The following is a 23,156-nucleotide window of genomic DNA, read 5'->3' as shown; positions in this document are numbered from 1 at the left end:
AATATAAGATGGAAAACTACAACCAGCTTCAAATACACACAATACAAAAAATAAAATAAAATAAATAAAATAAAAAAAGTATGAAATTATGATTTGGAGGGGGAAAAAAAAACATCAGCAAGAAGTATGCCAATTTATAAGTTAGGCTTAGACACATTACTTGCAGAGAAAATAATAATTTTAATACAGCAATGTAAGAGAATCAAAATGCAGAGAAAAAAATTTCACATATGAAAGTATATTACAGAAGTGTAGACAGAATGCAGTTAGAAGGTGCATAACCTGCCAAAATATTCATCAGTAAAACATTTTCATTAAAATATAAAGAGAAAAATTTAGATTAGATGAACAGTTTTAAATAACATAAAAAAAATCATGTAAAAGGTTAAGATAAAGAAAGAATGCTATACAACAGAAAATTTACAAAATTTTGCAAGCAATATTATCTTGACTGTTAATTATACTTCATACCTGCTATTTTACTCTTTTCAACTGAAGGCATGCGGTCTTTCCTTTTTGCAGGCTTACTTTGAGTAATTTGTTGCTGCAATAAAAATTATAGTAATACATAACTGATTACAGTAATAAACTAAAATGTTATGATTTATAAAAGCTATACCACAAGTTACATTAAGAAATGTTTTTAGAAAAAGATTAAAGAAATCTGGTTAACCTAAATATGAAAAGTAAAGTCATAAAATCATACTTTCATTACAGATTTTACAATGTTAAACATCAGAAAGTTTTGATGTAACTAGGGAGAAAAGATTCAAAACTGCCTTATAATATACCGTAGAACCTGTCTAAAACAATTATAGACATTTTTAATGACTTTTATATTTTGTTCAGATGGTTGCCTTACAATGCTCAACACTGTTATTTCATTACATTCTCAGAGATGCTGGTTACACCCAAGGACTTGGAGAGGTTGTGTTACAAAGATAGCAAACAGTTTGATGCATTCAAAAATAATCATTGTTCATATTATACTAAAATTATTATATATTTGGCAACGTATATCAAAAAAGATTAATTGCAAAATCAAGAAAAAATAATGTTAGGAGTAAGTATTAAATTATTTTTTAAAGCATTTCATGGTTTTTAAGGTAACTTTCAGCAATTCTATTTAATGTCCCATCTCATCTTGCATGATATTTAGTTCAAAATTAAAGGCTTAAAATGGAATAATCCTGAATTGCTATATTTATCACAACAAACCTGGTTGATTCAGTGAAAGAAATTAAATCAGTCTTGTGAGTTTTCTTGGTCATCCCAGCATGATTTAAACTTATTTTTCATTAACTTATCTCTTGTTTATAATTCACTTATCACACACCATTAGCTCCACCTAACAACAGAAGGCATTATGAATGGAACACTAAGCAAAATAGGCTGTTAAATATTGCAATATTTACATGAAATACTCTTGTGGAAGCATTCTTTCATTGTGTGCTATTTTCCATTTGTACCATAGTTTCAATATTCTGTTCAATGATTATAATCATAATGTCTGTATATAAATTAATAGAGATTTTAATGTAATAAATATTAAGAAATCTTCTAATAAATATATTTAAATCTGTAAATATATTCAAGCCAGTGCACTGAATTAATATTCAAGCTATCAAATTATGGTTTAAATTTTTATTTCTTCAGTATATTATATGGGTTAAGTTACTTGAATTGGGCAAAGCATATGAGGGCTCTCTGCCTAAGGAAAGGAATGCTTTCAAGGAAGACTTTCAAAGGAACATTCGCTTGTATTCACACTGTACATGAGGAAATCCACAAAAACAAATCATGCAGCCAGCCTGCTGCCTGATCTGAACCCAGGTTGAGCTACCAGTATGCAGACTCAGCCACTGAGGGGCCAGGATATTATATAACAATCTGATGTTTAAAAATAATCTATTATACACATTAAAATATATAAAATTATAAAATGATTTTTAAAGGTTCTTATTCAAAACATTTAATAAAAGCATAGTTTTCAGAATATCTATATATATATATTGTTCTGTTTTGTTTTTCAGTTAGCATGTAAAATTACACACACAATTTTGCCTTGGAAATTACTTTCATCACCAGTTTTCAAGAACAGAATGAGTATAAAAACAGTATCTACCATCCATGCCTCTTACTAAAAAATATCTTTAGACACACATTAAATTTTTGAAAATATTCATGTAACTAAATTTACTTGCACTGAAAAAGAAGGTTTTGCGAATCTTTGTTACAACTAAGTAAGCAGGTTTTGAAGCATAAATTGACTGCCAAGTAAAGATTAATATTATTAAATTAACTGATCTATTTAAAAATGATCACAAAGATTGTAGTTAAAGCTCACATATATGCAATTGGTTTTGATAAATTCAGTAGGCAGCTCAAGATACACCAAACTGGACATGGGAGACTTTACTTGCTTTGGTTTTAGCTATTTTGGGCCACATGATATATATATACACACTATTCTTGGATTTAATTAAAATATCTCTGAAGTACAAAAGGTTAAGAAAACTACTGCATTCGGTTCTGTCAAGTGACGTATCAGACAAAAATATTTCAAAAAGGATGTACTTTTTTAGTTATCTTTAGTTACCTTAACTTTCTTCACTTTTTTCTTTGCTGGTTCCAAAGAAGCATCATCATCTGCAGAACTGCAGCCACTGGGTGACAGAGCTCTCGTTTTACTAGTGACAGCAGCTGCTGATGAAACAACCAAAGCCGCTGCAGCTTCTTCTTGAGCTGTATGAGGAGATGGAGATTTCTTAATTTTTACAGTAAGTTCTGACTTGGAATTTTCTAAAATAAATGTATTCTGGTCTGCAGGTGAAGAAAGACAGTTCGATGAGTCTTCACTAGAGGGTAAAGTGCTTGAAGATATCACAGCATCTACAGAATGACGTTCTTGTTTCTCTGCTTTATGTTTTTTATGATGATGGTGCTTATGATGATGGTGATGATGATGTTTATGATGGTCTTCTTTATGTTTTTTGTGTTTCTTTGGTTTTGATACTGATGCACACATATCATCAGTTTTGCTCTCAAAGTTCTGTTGTTTAAGACAGTGTTTTGATTTCATGTCAGTTTTCTTCTTACTTTCTTCACTGGTTTCTTTTTTTCCAGCGATGCTTTGGTTCTTAACTTCACTGTGACTGCTACAAGACGATTTTGACGAGCTGCGAGAGCGATTTGAGGTAGATGGTGATTTGCTTTTGCTTTTAGACATTTCCTTGCTGTTTTTGCCTTCAATATGACCTAATTTAGAAGAAACAAAGTTTTTAAACATTTGAAACATTTTAACAAATTACATTTAATTTTAAAAAAATGCTATAAATGAGTGGATAACGTTATAAAAATTGTATGTACCTAATAAAACAAATATTCCCTATGTAGAAACCAATACATTGCACTGTGTTGATGCAATAACCAAAAATTTAAGGAATAATGAAAATTAACCTTTCTTAATCTATTCATAGAGCATGAAATAATAACTATACTTACTCTAAACTGCAGTGCCAATCAGAAACAAAATTGCATTTCACATGTGAAAATTTATTTACTAGTAGCTACTTAAAACTGATCAATATAGCCATGTAAAACAGTGTAGAGAAAATATCATCACCATGTTAACAGTCTTTGTGATTTTGAACATAATGAAGTCCTGCACTGAAGATTAAGGAAAATTAATTAAGGAAAATCACTCTGCTGAAAGAATGCTGGTCATTTTTTACACAGGAAGAAACTTCAGGAACAGGATGAAAGACATCAGCAAGTAGCAAAGTCAAAAATGGCAAAACCATTGTTATCTCAGAGATATATTGACTGTCTTGGTGAATTAAGTTCCTTTACTGAGGAATGAAGGCACTCAACGTTTATTATCAAAGTAACTTGTAACTCTACTCGTTAACCAATTTCTATCATGACAAATTACAAACCTGAAGAAAAATTTCGACACATGACCTAATCCAAGAAGCAGGAAAGAGTAAGGTCAAAGCCTCCTCTACCCATGCTGTTTGCTTTCAACAGAGTTACAAATTAAAAGACGTCTACACATTTAATTTGTTTTTAAAGTCGCAAACATTCATCACTTCTGATATGTACAACTTTATACGCAAGCTTATATACCATACAAGCCAGAATTATAAAATATGGGATAGAATTGACATTAGCAAAATTTTAAAAGATATTCTTTTTGATAATCAATAATTTAAATTCAAATCAAATGACTAATTTGTGTTTGCATTTATTTACATTCATAATGTCCTATTAACTTCAAAATTTAATTGCAAATACATTACAATTCGGAAATTATCAATGAAAATGAGGAAAATTTACATTAATTTTAAACGTCTCATTTTCTTACTGAAGACGAAAGTATTTAAAATATTCACACACAACAATCTAGCATAAATTCATTGAAATGAATGCCATTTTTTGCTGTCTGTTATATATCCATTTGTCATAATATATTTATTTTAAATGAAGAGGAGAAAAGACAGTGAACTAAATTCAGAATCTTCTCTTCAAGGAAGTTTTTAGTATACAAGTTAAAAAAATTTACTTTACAGAATATATATATGGGTGTGAGTGCATGCGTGTTTGTGTGTGACAATTTTGTTGATGACTAGCTTAGAAGCTCAGATTAAAAGTTAGCTGTTAGCAATGAGAGCTTATCTGTAGTTACTTGGAAAGGCTTACATGTGTAGATTCACAAGATGATATTGAGGACATAGATTTGATTTAGACAACATATTTATTTATCCCTGGACAGTCTTGATAAGCATAAACATGTTCACACATCATTTATTTAGTTATTTATTTATTATGTGGTTCACCATTAAGCAATACACAGAAAGAGAGGGATGCTCTGTAGAGGTACTTTTAAGGTAAACTGGCTCGTATCCAAGTTACACAAAGGAAAACCACGAAAACGCCCACATAGCCAGCTTGTTCATCAAAATTTGAACCCCAGACTGAACAACCAGTGTTCAGCAGCTTTTACTGCTTGGCCACTGGCAAGCCACATATCATTTTGGGTGCAATAAGCACATTCCACACTCCTGCATAATAGATCACATCATTAGACAATGGTTGAAGCAGGTTCGCACAACAAGGGGAAGATAGGAAAAGTGTATTCAGCATCTGGGATATTAATAAAGTTGAATTCTTTGTTTAATTTTCAGATTGCTACTGGACAAGAGCTTAGCACATTGCAGATGATGTAATAGTAATTAAATTAATTTATAATAGTAATTTCTACCATTAATTTCTACCTAATTAATTTGTAATAGTAATTTCTACCATTTAGTTTTCAAGTGGCACATTTTAGATTCCAGCAAGGAACACAGCCAAATTAAAATCAGGAAAAGAACTACTGTTAAATTAAAGTAAGCAATTTTCTTTCATATTTTATGTATTACATATATAAAGCATTAAATAATAGCATTATGAAAGAAATGAAGGTACAGTTTTCCATACAAAAATTTTATTGAATCAACTTTAAATATGAGGGAAAATCAAAAAGTAAGTTGCATTTAAATGAAAATAATTATGTATGATGACTGATGAAAACATACTTTTTTTGCTAGCTTTGACAACGTTTTTGTGCTTTTTATGCTCACTCTTTTCTTTATCATTCTTCTGATTTGTTGCCTCACTTCCATTTTTGGCATCATTTACTGTGCTACCATTCTGACTTTGGGCTCGAGCTCTTCGTTTACCCAAAATCATGAATGGGTTAGGTTCCATTGCTAATTGAAGGTGGAAAAAAAATTATTAAACTTAATCTTAAATTTCTAATATGTTTAATAATAGAAAAAACTTGCATGATAATTCACAGCATTATTTACCAGATAATCAGACATTTCACCCACCCCCAAAATTGTTACACAGACATGTCACATATATCATACTTTTTGTTAGATAGATATTATGTCACATATCACTAATCAGCACAAATGTCATATGAAGAATATGTTACACAAACAGTATAATTTTATACCAAAAATTTATTGTCAAGTTATGAGGTTATTAATAATAGTTAAAGCTTTGGCTTTTGGGGACAAAATAATGGAACAGATTAAAACTTGAGAGTGAAAGGTATAGTTCAGGATGTGGCAGCAAAGTTACACCTTGATGACTGAAAGTATTAATTTATCTAGCATTCTTCTGGCTATTTTTCATATTAAATTAAAACTCGTTCCATTCATGCATCTAAGCCTTCCTTACCTCTCCCCATTATTTTCTTATTTTGATGTACGAACACTTTCCAATTGTTAATATAATGATAAATCTTGGTTCAATAATTGATTATAGCAAAGCATGAGAGGATTATATGCTTTCTGGAGAACTTTTTTGTTGAAAAGAGGCTCATATTCACATTACATATAACAAAACTGCCTATTTAGCATAGTACCTGCCACTTATTAAATTCATTGGTCAACAAAATAAGATGTTTATACCATTCAAATTTCCAGGAATGAAAACATACACTAATCAATAGAAAAGCCACCGTTTATTATACTCACTGCTTATTAAACTCAGATGAGCAAAAGACCGATTTATTAATGCCAAAGTAGCTTACTTGTATATATCAGCTTTTCATGGTTCATTCATTTAACTACTGCAGATGATGGCTTTATCATTCAGGTTTGTAATACTTTGATCAAATGGGTTTCACCAACGATTTTTTAATCCATGTTTCTTGTAGACTATACTATCTTGTTTTCAATATTCATTATCAGCAATGAACTTAAGAGATGCAATTTTTTCCCCTTAAGGTTAAAAAAAAAGTCCTCAATAAGCAACTAAGACACAGTAAATGACTGAGGATTTCCATCTCACATAACAGCTGAAGGAAGGTGGAAATGCAAATTCTGTATCTCATCTTTTAAAGCTTCCACATTCAAAATTTTTCCTTTGGGATACACACATTATGTTCATACAGAGTTATAACAAAATCCATGAAATGCTTCTAAGTTACACCAAACATTATGAGTCTTTAAATGGAAAGGAAGTAATGGTAACTGTAGACAGAACAAAAAACATTGGTCATGGAAAGGAAAATATTGATTACGTTTGTAATCATGTTTGTAAAGAGACAGAGTGACTAAACAGACAAAGTGAAATCTTTCTCCTGAGTTGAAATTCGAAATAAATTTTGAAATTTGAACCAATCATTGGAAGAAGCATTTTTTTCAATTTGTTGAGTGCTTAATACGGAAGACATTGAAATTCCAAGCATTTACAGATTTTGGCCTGAATTAAGGATAAAGTGTTAAAATATTTTAATATTTTTGTTAATTGCAACCATAGAAAAACTACATTTAAACTGGAAATTTCCCAAACAACATTATGCAATTTATTTAAGCAATAAATATAATTAATGGAGATCTAATAAAAAAAAAAATGTCTCAAGAAAGTGAAAAACAGACAGAAAAGCAAAAGATGTTAAAACTGCTTTTTCTAGAATAGTTTCAAGTTATAAAACTCCAAAATCAAACTATTTTTAAGCTTTTTTTGCTAACTTGCTAAATGCTAAGGGAGAATTTTATATCAACTGACATATGGCTCATAAGTTGGAGAATGTGCTAACTTGCTAAATGCTAAGGGAGAATTTTATATCAACTGACATATGGCTCATAAGTTGGAGAATGTGAAATCCAACACTGTCCATCAGAAACTGCATAATGAGAAGTGAGAAGGAAGAAGTGGATCATTATGCAGCTAACTGGATACAGGCTGCTAACTAAATATAAGTCACACTAAAATGAATGGTTTAAAAAACTGAAGGTCTTATTAACATGGACCCAGCAATTAATAAGACAGCACTTGTTATGGATAAAAGCAGAAAACCTCAATGTTCGAAAGGAGTCAAGAATTAACTTCTAACTTACCATAGCAACAAAAACTCATGGACCACAAGTGGCATTTTTACAGACTTTTTTTTTTTAAAAGAGACAGCAAAATGAAAAAAGAGCTTTATTAATTAGATAACTATACAGCACATATGCCTCTGATCTCTTTCTGAAAACATCAGTGTATTTACCTGAAAATACAATTTTACCATTTAGACTTTAATTTCAGGATATTATAAAAGCTTTGAAATGTCATTACAGAAAGTGTTCAGTAAATGATGTACAAAATTGTATTTTGTGAAAATGCAAGCACTTCACAGACTATAAGTAAGTCAATATTTCTGTTACAGACCATGCATATTAATCAGCTAAAACTTTTTTTCAAAATGTGGGTTTAATGTAGAAGCTTCTTCAAAGGAACTTCAAACTATAGGTAATTTTTCAAGCCCCAGTGAGGAAGGATATGGAGATTCATTTTTAGAATATGTTGTATAACTGACAATAATGCTGAGACAATGTGCATAAAAACTGACTACAAAAGTGTTAAAAGACTGCAGAGACTGACAGCTGAAGTGATACAGAAAAGAGTGATGACTTACCATCATCAATAGAAGGCTAAATCAGATTTAAAAAAAAAAAAAAAAAAAAAAAATCTGAAAGGTTTCAGATTTTAAATTACGTCCAAAGGGCGTTTTTTAATCATTTTGTGTGTTACTTTTTATTTATTAAATATCATGTTCTTCGTACTTAAACCATAAAATTCAGTTCAAGAGCAATATCGCAAAATAATTTTAAATTGAGCACATCTTTAGAATCTCCGATACAGATCTCTGCATTATCGTACTTTTATAATGCCTTTTCTCTTATCATTAATTTGAAAAAACTTCACTCAGTTTATTCCAAGTATTTTGTCAAAATTCTAATTTTAGTATTATATAGTCAGACGTTCAGAGTTAAGCTACAGAGATATTAGTTTATATACATGATACAGCCTACAAAAGCACTGTAAATTGTGAGAAAATTTCTTGAACTGAAAGGTACTAATCAAAAAGTCTGTCAGCAGTTTTACAAAACAAAGAATACAACTGAATAACTGTTGTTGAACAATATGAAACAAAAACATATACAATAGCTATTTGTAAGAGAGAAAATTCCATCACAAATGTAAATCTAAAAATATTTTTATAAAAAACTGGAATGGAAGTGACTTTAATAAGTGGGGGTACTGTGTTTAGACATTCCAGCTTGACCACAGGAAGACATTATCTGTGATGCCTTCCATGAAGATAATTATTTTCTAGATCACTGCAATTTCATTTCTGCTGATGTTGAATACCTAAGGAATATAGTTAGTTGTGGCTAAAGCTGATTGCACTAATGAACACAGATTTTGATTTTCTTGGTATATATACAGTACAATAAGACCCTTCACCTACAAGTGGTATCACATACGTACTGCACAAAATAATAGCAGTGGAAAATTCAATTTCTCAAGTGAAAAAAATGTATCACAAAGCATTTACCACTACTGCCTCATTATCATACAATCATTTGCCTCAATACAGAAGTCATTAAAGGGTGTTATGATGTCATGATAACTGTGACAAATTTTTTGGATAAGAAGTCTTGAAATCATTTACAATTATATATATACATATTTATTTATTTACAATCTCTCTCTCTATATATATATAAAGACATAATAATAGGCTAAAAATTAAAAACAAAATTTTTAAACTCATCCTGCGCTATAGTTGGAGGACTGAAATAAAATAAACTTAAAGCATCTAAAGTTTAAATTAAATTGGAATCAAAGCAAGGCAATTCCTCATTAATATTAATAATTGCAACAGTATATAAGAGGTTTAACACAATTTCTAAATTTATCAAAATTCAAATTAGAATTCATTAGTAGAACCAATTCAAAAAATAAAAATGCAAAAAGGAAAAATATACAAAATTATAAAAATATAATAAAAATTAATCTCCTTTTACTGAAACTCCAATTCAGAACTCATGTAATTAAAGAACTATAAACTTGAAATAAGTTCTGTATACATTCATGCTTTTAATTTGCCTATTTATATATACACTGCTGTTAACATGAGATGAAATTTACTGATTTTTAAGGCAAAAACTATAATAAGTAACTATGACATGAATAAAAAAACTGCTTACCAAATGAAAGCTTTATAAAAAAATGAAAATCGTTCACATTCTTGCATTATTTTGAAACACTGTCAAATTTATATATTTTTACAATGAGAAATATGAGATAGCAATTAAGCTGATAACTTACACACTATTGGAAAATCTGGGGGCAACATTCTTATATCATTTAGAGCAATTCGACCCGAATCCCCATCATCGAATTCCACATACAACATAGAAGGGTCTGGCAATGGACTAGATGCTTGAATAGAGAAAAAACATTTTAATACTGAAGACAATCTATTTAATAATAATGTTACAAATTATCAATATTATAAAAGTGAAAAATTATTTTTCTGGTTTGGGGCTAAAATTTACTTTCTTTATAATTTATAATATTCACGACAAATTGCTTCAATAAGAAAAAGATACAAAACTAAGTACTATGTAATTTTTATACGTATATATAAAATGAAAAATATGTTACATGGTAACAAAGGATTATATAATTTAATAGAAATAAGTATCTAACTTTTGTTGCAATCTGCCAATAGATGGCCTTGTAAAAGAGACATAATTGGTAGATGAAGAATGAGAAGTAGTGTGACAGTGTAAAGTGCATGTAGTGGCAATGTGTTTTTGACCTCCAAGCATTCGGCTGGTTATACGTAATGTAAATAAAATACTGCATTAATAAATCATAATAATGCAGGGTTTAACTATGAGAACAAAGTCAAAGACTTAAAGAGAGTTCAGACTTTAGTAAAATGTTGAGCATAATGTTAGAGTAGAAAGAGCTTATGAAATAATCAAACATTGGTTAAAATAATTTTTTAAAAAATAAATTAGTCTCTACTTAACAGTATATTTTTAAAACACAGTGCTTTTGCAATATGGAATTTATGTAACATGTTTCTGTAGCTCCACTATTACAGATATCATGGAAATAGCACTCAACTCAATGCAAAATTAATTCAACAGATGGTGCAAAAAGGAAAATTGTGAAAACTTAAAATTTTATTCTAAAACTAAATGAAAGGCATAAACTCATTCAAACTCAGACCTTAATTTTCAGACAGCAAATGTGTTATTTGACAAAAGAATAGTTATGGAAAATTTTTATCTGATAGCTTGCTTTAAAAAAAATTGAATGAATCAGCAATGTTTTAGTTTTATTACCATGAACATGTATTTTATCAGATTATTTAGGGCTACTATTAATACATATTTTATTAGATTATTTAATTTATATTCAGAATTATTTTTATAATTGTTTATTATTTATCATGCATAAATTTTAATGGAATCTCTACAGCCTTCTTAGTAAAAAATCTGTGTTAAATACTTGCTATGTTCACATACATTTACAACTTTGAAATTTGCTAATAAAGTCAAAATAAGCTACAACACCATCACATCAGGATTTGATAACTCGCAGTCTTGCTGGTTAGTTATGACTATCATGTAACTATTAAATAGATACTGTAAATGAGAAATACTAAACATGAATATTAAAGTTACGAATATTTCAAGTAGTACTGTATGCAGTTTTCTTGTCAACCCTTACCAGCAGAGCTGATAAGAGCTGTGTTAATTTTCTACCCTATGTATAAAATTTTAAGTCAATAGGTCTTGTAGTTTAACAGCACATATGCAAATACATGGATGAGTATGCATGCATACATAAATTACTTGTTAAGAATTTTATATGTGGAAGTGGCATAGGTACAGTTAATTCTTTTAAATAAATTTTTAATAACCATGAGTGCATGCAATCTGTCAATAAGATTAAATTTCTAGAATTTTTTTTTTTAATCTGTTGAACTAAAACTATATTTATCTACAATTTTTTAGCTTGAATCACTTGTGAATATATATTCCATTATTTCATATTTTTAACAGCAGATTCTACCAGATTACAAATGATACAGTTTTGTCTAATTCAGTTAAAACAATTCTGCAATTAAAATTATATCTTGATTTTAAAAAAGTATTTTGTTTTTTTTTTGCTCATTAAATTTCTCAAAATTTTTTCTTCTTTTTGTTAGAATTTTTTTTATATTACATGTGAATCTGAAGTACTTACCTTTTGTAATTGTTCCAGGATACAAACATCGATACTGCTGGCTCCAAAAAGCACATATTCTTGATCCTTCAGGTAGCTGTTGTTTATGGGTTGGCTTTACTTCAAGTACCTAGAACAGAAAACTATTTTGTGAGGACATTAATTCCTTATGGCACAGCATTCAAAAGACTATTTTAGATAAAACATCTTCTAGTTTTTATATATGTATGCTGAACATCTTCCCTCCCCCAAAATATATATATCTATATACTTTCGATATAAAATTATACAAATGAATGTTACACAAAATATGTGATTATTAAAGCACAGGGTTTCTTTCAGACCCTATTAAATTAAACATATATTTTCTCTTATTAAATATCAATATGTGGAAGATATTAAGCACAAAGCTAAAATTGATCTTTTTTTTAGTTGTAACATTAACCATTTAACTATCGTGCAAAACTCAAATACTTGTTTTTTCCCCTTTCCTCCAAATATAAACATTTTGATTTGGAAATTGGCCTTAGAAATGTGTCTTTCCACCTTTCACCAACTGTTAAAACTATTTAGTAAAACGTCTACATGTCACACTCAAGTATTTTGAATACTGTCTCTCTGGTTAGGAAAAAAGTTCTATTGCACTAGTTTCTTATTCGAAAATTAACAAAGACTATTCCCTAAAGGCATGCCTTAAAAAAAGCAGTAGTTTCATTGCAATGCCAGTTGAAAGGGACAAAAAATGCATTCCTGTTTTCCATCTTTTTCACCAATTTCTTTGTATGATCCTCATACAACCCTTTGCTACGAAGACAGCATGACCAATTTAAGCCATCAATCAGCATTTTCAGTTTTGCTGCAATCTGGGATGTTAAAAAAAATGGTGCAATGAATCTCTTTTAGCCCACATTTAACTCAGACGATTGTGTGATGCTGAAATTCGATAATACTTTTCTAATCGACAATTCTCTCTCAAGGGAAACAATGAAGTGGCTAAATACAGTAAACTTAAATGAAGAGAAAGTTATGAACAATTTTATATGGTAAGATTACAGTAAGTAAAGATTTATCATGCAAATTAAGTAGATTTAAGGTAGTTAGGTAGATTTCACAAACCCATTACATCTTTATTATTAAATATTGAAGCATCTGTATACATGTTCCTTGCACTATGTAAAAATGGCAGCATGATAACCACCACATTTCGAACATACATAGTTCTTTACCCAAATAAGTGCACCTCGAAGCCTGGATTTTGAATGTTTATTTATTTCATATTTGTATGAATTTAATGAATCCTAGATTACTTAGAATTAGATTAAACTCAGCAATTTATAAACAAAATGTCGCCACTCTGCAAAGCAAAATCTATGTATCAAATTTTAATCAGAAAACTCAGTGATTTAAAAGAAATATACTGAAAACAAAGTGATATTTGTCTTTCAAATTCAATCAGCAATTTAAAAGAAATGTATTGCTACTGCATGGGATAAAATATTTTTATCTTTCCATATGTTAGTTTGTTATATTTTATTTTGCTTCCAAATTTAATCTGTCTGTTACTATTTAACAAACTAAATGATTTAATAACAATAAACACACCTCATCATTTCTATCACTGTCAATTACAGGTACTGAAATTACACCAACTGAATTCAATAAAAGCATCATATATATATATATATATATATTTTCCCCTTTTGTACAGTAACCATTTTCAGCAACTGACCACACAAGCAGCTAGTCTACTAAAAAAATTTAAATCTTTTAAAAGCTGTAATCACATTAAAAAAATTAAAACTAATCATTAAAAAGAAAATCTACAAGAAGACTGCCAAAAACTGTAGTAATAAAATAAACAATAGCTAAATATTTTAATATGAAGGGAAACACTTATGCATTTAACTATTTTGAGCAGCATGCAGATATGCCAGCATGAAATGAACTCATTTCCCTGCAGGATGCTGGTGTGACTAAGCATTTTCTCATTCACCCCTGTCTGTCACACATTTGTGTTACAGTTACGGAACATTTTAGAAACTAATATTTTTGGCATAAGATGGGATTATATGTTCATAAAATTTGAAATACATGCAGATTTGGTCTTCTACTCTAAATGAGACAAAGATGACTCATAAGCACTTAGAATTTGATTATATAAACGATAGACAAAAGGCATGTCCTGGGCTAAGGCTTCCTGAAGGCTCTTTAACCCCTTAACTGCTGCGGGCGTATATATACGCCTTGCTCAGCCAATGCGTTAACTGCCCCGGGCGCATATATACGCTCTTCCAAAATACTATCATTTGCTTTGCGCTGCTTCCTGTACCATTATTCACAAAGATTTTTAAATGCAACACAATGATCTTGACAAAGTATGCGAAGAGCGATACTATTTCAGAGAAGTGTGGGGAGAAATTAGAGAGAGGGATGTGTCTAAAGAGGTGAAAGTAATGACTGTGCGGTATTGGCTGGTGTTGTTTGAGTAAAATGTATTTTTTTTATTCTGTGTCCTCCGTTTTCGTTTACTGCTTGTAGTAGGTTGCAGGAATAAAGAAATATATAACGGATGTTTCAAACCCATTTATCTTTTTTGAATTATTTTTTGATGAACTGCTCATGGTTCATATTGTTACTGAAACTAACCGTTCTGTAGACGAGTGTATGAGCCAACATCTTGCAAACGAAAAACCAAGAACAAAATCGTGGCATTCAAACAGTTCGAAAGAAATATTTTTTTTTTTTAGGCATACTGATTTCACAAGGACTAACACTGAAGTCTGATATTGCACTTTACTGGTCTAAAAATAACTTGATCAAAACTCCATTTTAGAGATCTTTTTTATTATAAAAACATCATTTTTATTATACTTACATCTTTTTATTATACTTTTACTCAAAACATTAAATTTTGTGCATTCATTTTTTTCTTTTATTCTTTATTTTGTGAAAGTAAACAGTTTTTAGAAAGCAAAACTTGCCCTTATTTTCCCCTAATACATCGCATAACTATGCACGGCTGTGTGAAAAACTGTGGCACTGGGAAATGAATCTTGTACATTTTCCGTGGCAGTTAAGGGGTTAAATGTGTATGTGGCATTCTTCACGGTTATGTGGAGAAAGAGATGTTAGATCTCTAGTTGAAGAATTCTGTGGTCAACAGTACAATTTATATAGTGATCATTTTGTCATGTCTCCATCACTAGTAGATGAACTCTTTAGATCTGAAACAAATACTTGTGAGACCGAAATGATGAGAACGAAATGAATTATTAAAAATTTTCTGCTGCCCTTAATTAAAATTAGTGAAATGTTGATTTAGCAGAAGAAGAACCTGAACTATACTGTTTTCTAAGTTAGATGGAAAGTGCTTTGCTCAAATGAAAGTTCTAAGTTGAGAAACTGTGACATCTAAGTTAAGAAAGTGCAATATCTAAAGTTAAGAAAATGTGACAGTGATGCTTTGCTTATTCACACTCATGCAAAGATTCTCCAAAAAGGCAAATGAGCTATTATGAATACAAAAACTGTAACACTGGACTGTGAATAAAATACTTTTTTTTTTTTAATTTACCATACTAAAAATAAATTTTAAGTAAAATTTTTAGTTGCCAAATGTATAATGCTAAAAGTCACTAACAAGTTGTGCCTTCCATTGCAAAAGAGTTAAGAAAAACTTCTAAATAAAGACAATAAACTTATTAAATACTTACAGCTGCATTCAAAATTTCTTCCTTTGAAAACATGTGAGGTCGAGCAGCTCTCTCACCATCAATCAAAATACCATACCTTAAAAATAAATAAAATACCTTTAAAATTATGATTAAGCAAATAAAAAAGAACGATAAGGAGATAAAAATGCATTATAAATTTCTATCCCAATAAGAGTGTTTTACTTATGCAGTAACCCTCTTAAATAAAATCAGTCACTTTGAATATTTTTAAAGGGCCTTTTGCCGTAAAAATGATTCTTTAATCAGTCTTAATCATGTCTTTAATGATAGATTGCATCAATTAAAAAATCTTGTTACATTACAAAAAAGTTTCTAAAAGAAGGTAGTAAATTACCAAAAAATAGCATCAAAGATTCCAATATTTAAGAAAACAATTTCACAGAACATCTCTAGAGAAATTTTGTCATTCTAAGATGAAAATCACAGTACACAGTGTAACCACCCATGAAGACAATATTTTAGATTTTGAAAACTAGAAGCTTTATGATTTCAGAGCTACAAATTTATGCTTGAGAATTTCATACAATATATCAGTATGTAATAGATGCAGTGCAGCAGAAGTAGAAGAATTCCAGAAAAACTCACATTTTTAAATGAAACAGATATATAAACATAACTTAATACGTACATATAGTGCAATATATGCTGTTGCTTAAAAAAAGGTCTACATAATGGTCCTCTGAGAAAGAATGATGGGATTTCCTGAGGTCTCTCTCAAGTATGTATTGTGTGAAATGAAGTGCTTTTATTTAATTCAGTCACTTAAAAGATCACTAAAAAAATTAATAAATTTCAGTATATGCACCATTAACAACATAACATACGAAATCTGTCTAAAAAGTATCCAACCTCGAATTTTCCTGCACATAGTGAGTGAATGACTGCACTGCTATAATGGCTTCTGATCACGGACATGAACCAAACAAAATTGTATACCATCAGTGTGGGGACCATCAAGTCCAAAGTAACAAAGTTGAATAATACATATTAATAACAGTTTTTACAGCTTGATAATTGCAGGCACCAAGCATTATTCTGATTATTTGCTTTAAATTCTGAATATTTGAAACATAATATTATTCATGTAGGGTGGCACCGCTATGCACATTGGAAGGAAACAGTTTAATGTACATGCTTGAATTTTTTCTCCATGTTCAAATGTGGCAATCACTGCCTGCTTGCCATCAAGTAAGGTACTGACCATTACATGAATTCACTGGATTTTTGATTTTTCTCAGGATGATTAAATGAGCAAAGATATTGCATCAAATTTTCTCAAAACTTTGGTGATTCTTAAATTGCAACAATTTGTAAGATTCAGTAGATATTTGGAGACAATCCTATGGGAGTAACACAAATTAAGAAGCGGTTCAACTGACACAAAAATGGCCACAGATCAGCGGAGAGCTATCAGTGTTCAGGAAGGCCACAAACTACTTGGAATGCAGCCATTGTTGAGAGGGTGGAAATCTGTTAAAGGAAGATCATCGTTTGACCATCCAAGAGATTGCTGAAGAGGTGGAAAAATAAAAAAGATCCCACAAATGCAATTCTGCATATTGATTTGAATATACATAGAGTGGCTGCGAAATTTAAGCCCAAGCTGCTGTCAGAGGAACAGAAAGAACTCTGTCTTGAGGTTAGATAGAACCTGCTAGATACTACCAGCACTGACCATGCGTTTTTAACCGCTTGCCTGATTATCCCGAGTTATCTCGGGTTCGTATATAATGAAGTTATTTATCATCCCGTGAAAACTTGGGCGAAGCAGAAGTTGTTAAGTACGATTTGTTTTATCACGGGTTTACTCAGCCTGGAGGAAATGAAAGGAAATATTTAGCTTTGATTGGCAGTTTGCCAAATTTTGTTGGTTGCGCAGTTCTTTTGGTGACGTGTTTCCTTATTGTATAGTATACGTCGGCTTGTGGATTAGTAATGCATAAAGAAGAATACATGTGTTGAAAAAAATAAAAAAATGGCGATGGTGCAAGATGGCGAAACGATGATTTTTCAGATAGTGATTATGAAGAGGTGAAAAAAATTTTTAAAAAAAATCAAATTTAATGAAACAGTGTACTTTGTGCTCCCGTGAAAGATATTCCAGCAGTGAGCCAGTAAGAAAAGAAACCAGATACCAGTGTAGAATGTCAGGGTATCACTTTGTGTTGTCCCTTGTTTTAAAAATTATCATACAAAAATTAATACAGTCAAATACCGAAAATCCGCCTACCTGATATCCGCCAACTCCTGAAATCCGCGTTGCCTTTCAAAATATAAACATTCAGTTTTTTGGTTCCGGAAACCACAACATTGAGTACGAAATATCGAAGAAAAAATACTTACCAAATAATGACGGCATAATTACTGAATAATAACGAGTAATAACGGAAATACCAAATTATTGACATTATGATAAAAGTTTTACCCCCTCTAAGCTGCATCGAGGTAAAAAAGCAGACAATTCACTCAACTCTTCCTTCAAGTTCATGATTCACATTGTTGTATTTTCTGAGCTTTGTTATTTCACAAGACTATCAAGAGCTGCCTTTTTTTTTAATCTGGATATTTTGTGGATAAATTAAGAATATTTTACATTTCAGCCATTTTTAATACAATCACAGATAAGAAACGCACTCATTTTACTGCTTGCAACATTGACAAATGTAAACACGTTGCATTGACAGTAATGCAAAAAGTACAAATTCTGCAAAAGATGGAGACAGGTGCTACTCCTTGGTTTATAGCAGAATTGTATGGAATTGCGACACAATTGCGTATGTGTACGGTTGTATGATATAAAATAAAAAATAAGGAAAAGCTGTTGAAATTTTACAGCAACACTGATTCTAACACCGGAATCCGAAACCGGAAATCTTTGCATGAGGCGAAATCGGCAAACCTTGATGCTGTGTATATATAATACTATGAATAATATAATCAATTTATATATGAAATAATAATTTAATGCATATAATAAGTTATTGCAATAATGTATATAATAATTTAATTAAAAGTATCTAATACGCCTTATTTATTTTGCACTTTTACTCTGAAAATTATGATTTATCTTTTCTATCCTGAAATCCAGAAAATCCTAAAATCCGCACAGTCTCTAGTCCGAAGCTTTGAAGATTTCTGGACTTCTACTGTATCTAACCTTTTTTTCGCTTGCCCGAGATAACTTGGGATAGTAAACTAATATTAAAACTAAATGCTTTTACCCCTTCAAAAAATTAAAAATTCAACTTAAAAGGCACATATTTTTATTTGTTTCATTTTGTTGCATTTATAATAATAAAATAAAAAAAAATGTGATGAATTTTTTTGCAATTTTTTTCAAAAAAAATTTGTAAGGGAAGCGGTTAAACACTGTGATAACTGAGTCACAGATCTACAAGTATGACTAAGAAACATGCAAAATCAAAGTGATGCTAAATCTGTTTTTTGATATCCAAGGAATCGAGCATCACGAATTGCACCACCAAGAGGACAAAGAGTGACAAAAAAAGTACTATCAACAGGTTCCCCACCGACTTTGTGATGCAGTTCGATGCAAATGTTCAGGCCTGTAGATGATAAAAAACTGGCAGTTATATTATGACAATGCTTCAGCACATTCTCACACATGATCCATATTTTCTTAGTAAAACATGGATTCCCAGTTGTTCACTAACCTCTTCCAGACTTGGCTCAATATGATTTTTGGTTGTTTCCAAAACTGAAGACGACATTGAAAGGATCCTATTCTAAGAGCAGAGAAGAGATAATGCAGAAAGCGACAACAGAGATAAACACCATCCCAAAAGATGCCATCCAAAGTGTGGAGTGGCAGTGGAAAACTCAGTGGGCTAAATGAGTGAATGCACAACAGACGTATTGAAAGGGGATTGAGATCCCAATCCTGTCATGTAAGTAATATATATTTCCACACCAAAGGCTGGTCGAAATCTTTTAAATAGGAACCGAAGTGTTCCTAATCAAATAGTGTGTGAAGCATCAAACATCCATTTCTCGAGCTGCCGGTGGAAATTCAGAAGGCCCGTCGCGTCGCGTTCCCACGCAACACTAGCGCCATCTATCAATTAATCAAAATGATTTCCACACACACCCCACCTGAACTCAGTCAAGAGTTCACAACAATCTAACAACAATCAAATTTTTTTTTCAATAAGCATTTTAACATATAATGATAAAACAATTAATAAGTATATTAAATGTATAGAAAATATATTCAAATTATAATCACTATACTAAATTCTAAACAATCTATGTTATCATCAAATACAATTTGACACTACATCAGTAAATCTAAACTATTCTTAATCTAATCATATGAAATAAATTAGCAAAATAAACAATTGCACAAAACATATTCAATCATATTCATATTATTAAACAATAAAAAATGTTTTTAAAGTTCTAAAGGATATAATAATTGAATTGGTCATTTTATTATTGTTCCATGAGCAGTTTTTAGTTCACAAGAACAAACTTTGTTATCACGACCACGAAAAACGTTTATCACTCTACCACAGTTCCACAAAAGTTTGCACTTGTTGTTGCCTTTGATTAATACAAGATCATCAACTTTTTTATCATCATAAACGTTAGGATTTTTTAATTGATGAGCTGTCCGAAGATCCATCAAATATTGTTTTTTCCATTTAGTCCACAACTGTCTAACCAATAAATCTTGGTAAATCTTTCTTTTGGTCTGAGAGGACTTAGTAGAGCCATCTTTAACAATGGAGTTAAAGCTAATAGGTAACGTAGAATCCTTGTTTCCAAAAATCAAAAAATTGACTGGCTTCAGTGGCAACAGTTCCTTGTGCTCATTGTATACATATGTCAAAGGACGAGAATTCAAAACAGCTTCCACTTGTGCTAAAACCATTGACAATTCTTCAGACGTTAGTAAAGCTTTACCCAGAATTTTTCTTAAGCACCCTTTCACTGATTTTACTAATCTCTCGTAGAAGCCTCCCCACCAAGCCCCTCATTCTATCATAAACTTCCAACTGATTTTTTCATTCGACAGAAAATCTTGGAATTTCTCATTCGACAATAGTTTAGAGAAATGTTCAAGTTCCTTTTTTCCCTTTTTAAAAGATTTTGCATTGTCCGAATAAATTACTTGACAATTGCCTCTCCTAGATGTGAATCTTTTGAATGCCATCAAGAAAGAATCTGTAGAGAGATTCGGTACAAGTTCCAGATGTATGGCTCTAGTGATAGTGCAGGTAAATAATGTTATATAAGCTTTTTGACTTCCTTCAATGTTTTTTACGTAAATCGGCCCAGCAAAATCGATGCCAGACACGTAGAATGGTGGTGTCTCATTGATTCTGTCTTCTGGAAGTTGAGAAGTGGTCTGGTCAGCAGACTTCAATGAATATCTTTTACAAATAAGACACCTGTTTATTATTTTCTTGACAAATTGACATCCTTTTGGGATCCAAAAGAGACTTCGAATTTCAGCTAAGGTCGCTGCTACTGATCCATGCATCATTTTAACATGTGCAACTTTCTACTATCAAATTCGTTTGCCAGGACCCTCTTGAAAGAATTGCCGGATGTTTTTCATCATGTGACAAACTAGAATGTTCTAATCTTCCACCTGCTCTCAGTATCTCGTTCTGGTCTACAAATGGGTTAAAAAGATATACAGATGATTTCTTTTCGACTTCATTCGCTTTCTTCAGAGACTTGATTTCTTTGGGATAAAAACGTTCTTGTTCAGATTGAATCCAATAATTTTCAGCATCTACTATTTCTTCAGTCGTTAATGGACCTGTCAAATGGTTTGTTTTCCTAATTTTACCACAGAATTGCATCATCCAACCAGTTATTCTCAACAATTTTCTTAAATTACTATATTTTAAGATGTCTATAAGCCTTTCTTCAACTGCTGGCACACAAATTCATAAATATCAATAATATTCTTGTGGTGTTCTAATTCTTCTTCAATGACAGGTTTCTCTTCATTCTGTCGAGGCCACAACTCAGATGGCATTCAAATCCATTCTGGTCCTTGAAACCAGATAGGATTGTTTTCCAACTTATGAAGTTTATCTCCTCTCGAAGCCGAATCAGCGGGATTACATTAATTCGAGTTTTAACGGAAAGCTTAAATTTCTTTGCACAGTCTTTTATCCAGAAAAGTGTGATTTTCAAATCAGTCCAGAAAAAACAAGAAAGTTGTAACTTCAAAACTTTAGTGATGCTAGTGCCCAGTTTGGCTGATAAAAGAGCTCCCATTAGTTCCAACCTAGGTAAGGTGAGCGGTTTTAAAAGCGCTACTCTAGTCTTTGAAGCAACAAAAACCATAAATATTTGTTCATTGCTAGAAATTATACGCAGATACACTACTGTACCATACGCCTTTTTGCTAGCGTCAGAAAAACAATGCAGTTCAATCATTTCCACATCACTGTAACCGATTGCAGAAAAATAATATCGTGGAATACTGATTTCGTCCAAATTGGAAACTTCCTTGCACCAAGTTTTCCATACAGAACATAAATTTTCTGGTAGTTCATCATCCCAATCTAAAGCAAGTGTCCAAATTTGCTGCAATATGATTTTGACTCTAAGTACAAACGGTGATAATAGACCTACAGGATCAAAAATTCATCCTATTGCTTGTAGGACAAAACATTTAGTATTAACTTGTTTTGATAGAAATGTTATCAAATTTTTTACATCAAAGTAAATTATGCCACTTTGTTTGTCCCAAGCGACTCCTAACACTTTCAACGGAGGATTTCTAGCTTCCGAAATTTGAGGAGATTCCTCGGATTCAATACCTTCTTTAATCCATAATTCGTGCAGTTCTTGAGAATTGGTGCGCCCTTTATGTAGAATCATACTAGCATCTGTAAAAATGCTGACGCATTCTAAACTGGTATTGAAAGCAAGTTCAATGTTTTGGTATCCTCCAATGATGTCATCTACATAAATGTGATCATTTAAAATTCGCAAGTGGCAGGGTAGGTTTTCTCATATTGTTTCAAATGGTGTTTAATGGTTGCAGCCAGTAAAAATGGAATAAAAAATTTTTAGTAAACAGAAAATGTGTTACATCTCTGTCTTTCTCATCTACTTCTATCTGAAGAAAAGCCTGCTTTATGTCACTTGTAAGTGTTACAGAATGAAGCCTGAAGGCCAACAAAAGTTTAAAAATGTCAGGATACAAATTTGGACCAATATGCAAGCAGTCAAGATTTCACCAGGTCCATGTGAAGACGCGTCGAATACGATACGTAGTTTACTAGTAGTTCGATCACGATTTTTCTGTGAGGCAAATAAAATGTGATTTGAGATTCACTATCAACAGTGTCTGGAACT

At 31.1% G+C, this 23,156-nt stretch overlaps 1 protein-coding gene across 6 annotated transcripts in view; it reads right to left on the bottom strand.

Moving 5' to 3' along the window:
* The window catches only part of LOC118199512 (uncharacterized), a 497,225-nt gene that overhangs the window by 19,626 nt on the left and 454,443 nt on the right, over positions 1 to 23,156 (bottom strand). For all 6 annotated transcript variants that reach the window (XM_085814058.1, XM_085814057.1, XM_085814061.1 and 3 more), the window contains 6 exons: positions 15,789 to 15,864; positions 12,097 to 12,205; positions 10,159 to 10,272; positions 5,580 to 5,753; positions 2,600 to 3,258; positions 472 to 544 (listed from right to left, as the gene is read on the bottom strand). In XM_085814058.1, the coding sequence (XP_085670184.1) occupies positions 472 to 544; positions 2,600 to 3,258; positions 5,580 to 5,753; positions 10,159 to 10,272; positions 12,097 to 12,205; positions 15,789 to 15,864 (1,205 nt within the window). The remainder of the gene's footprint in view (positions 1 to 471; positions 545 to 2,599; positions 3,259 to 5,579; positions 5,754 to 10,158; positions 10,273 to 12,096; positions 12,206 to 15,788; positions 15,865 to 23,156) is intronic.

Source organism: Stegodyphus dumicola, chromosome 3 (genome assembly GCF_044657685.1).
Source record: "Stegodyphus dumicola isolate Sdum_Otavi_A_Nest chromosome 3, ASM4465768v1".
Lineage (NCBI taxonomy): Eukaryota > Metazoa > Arthropoda > Arachnida > Araneae > Eresidae > Stegodyphus > Stegodyphus dumicola.
The sequence above is the reverse complement of the archived record's forward strand: the minus strand, read 5'-3'. Positions and strand labels throughout refer to the sequence as shown.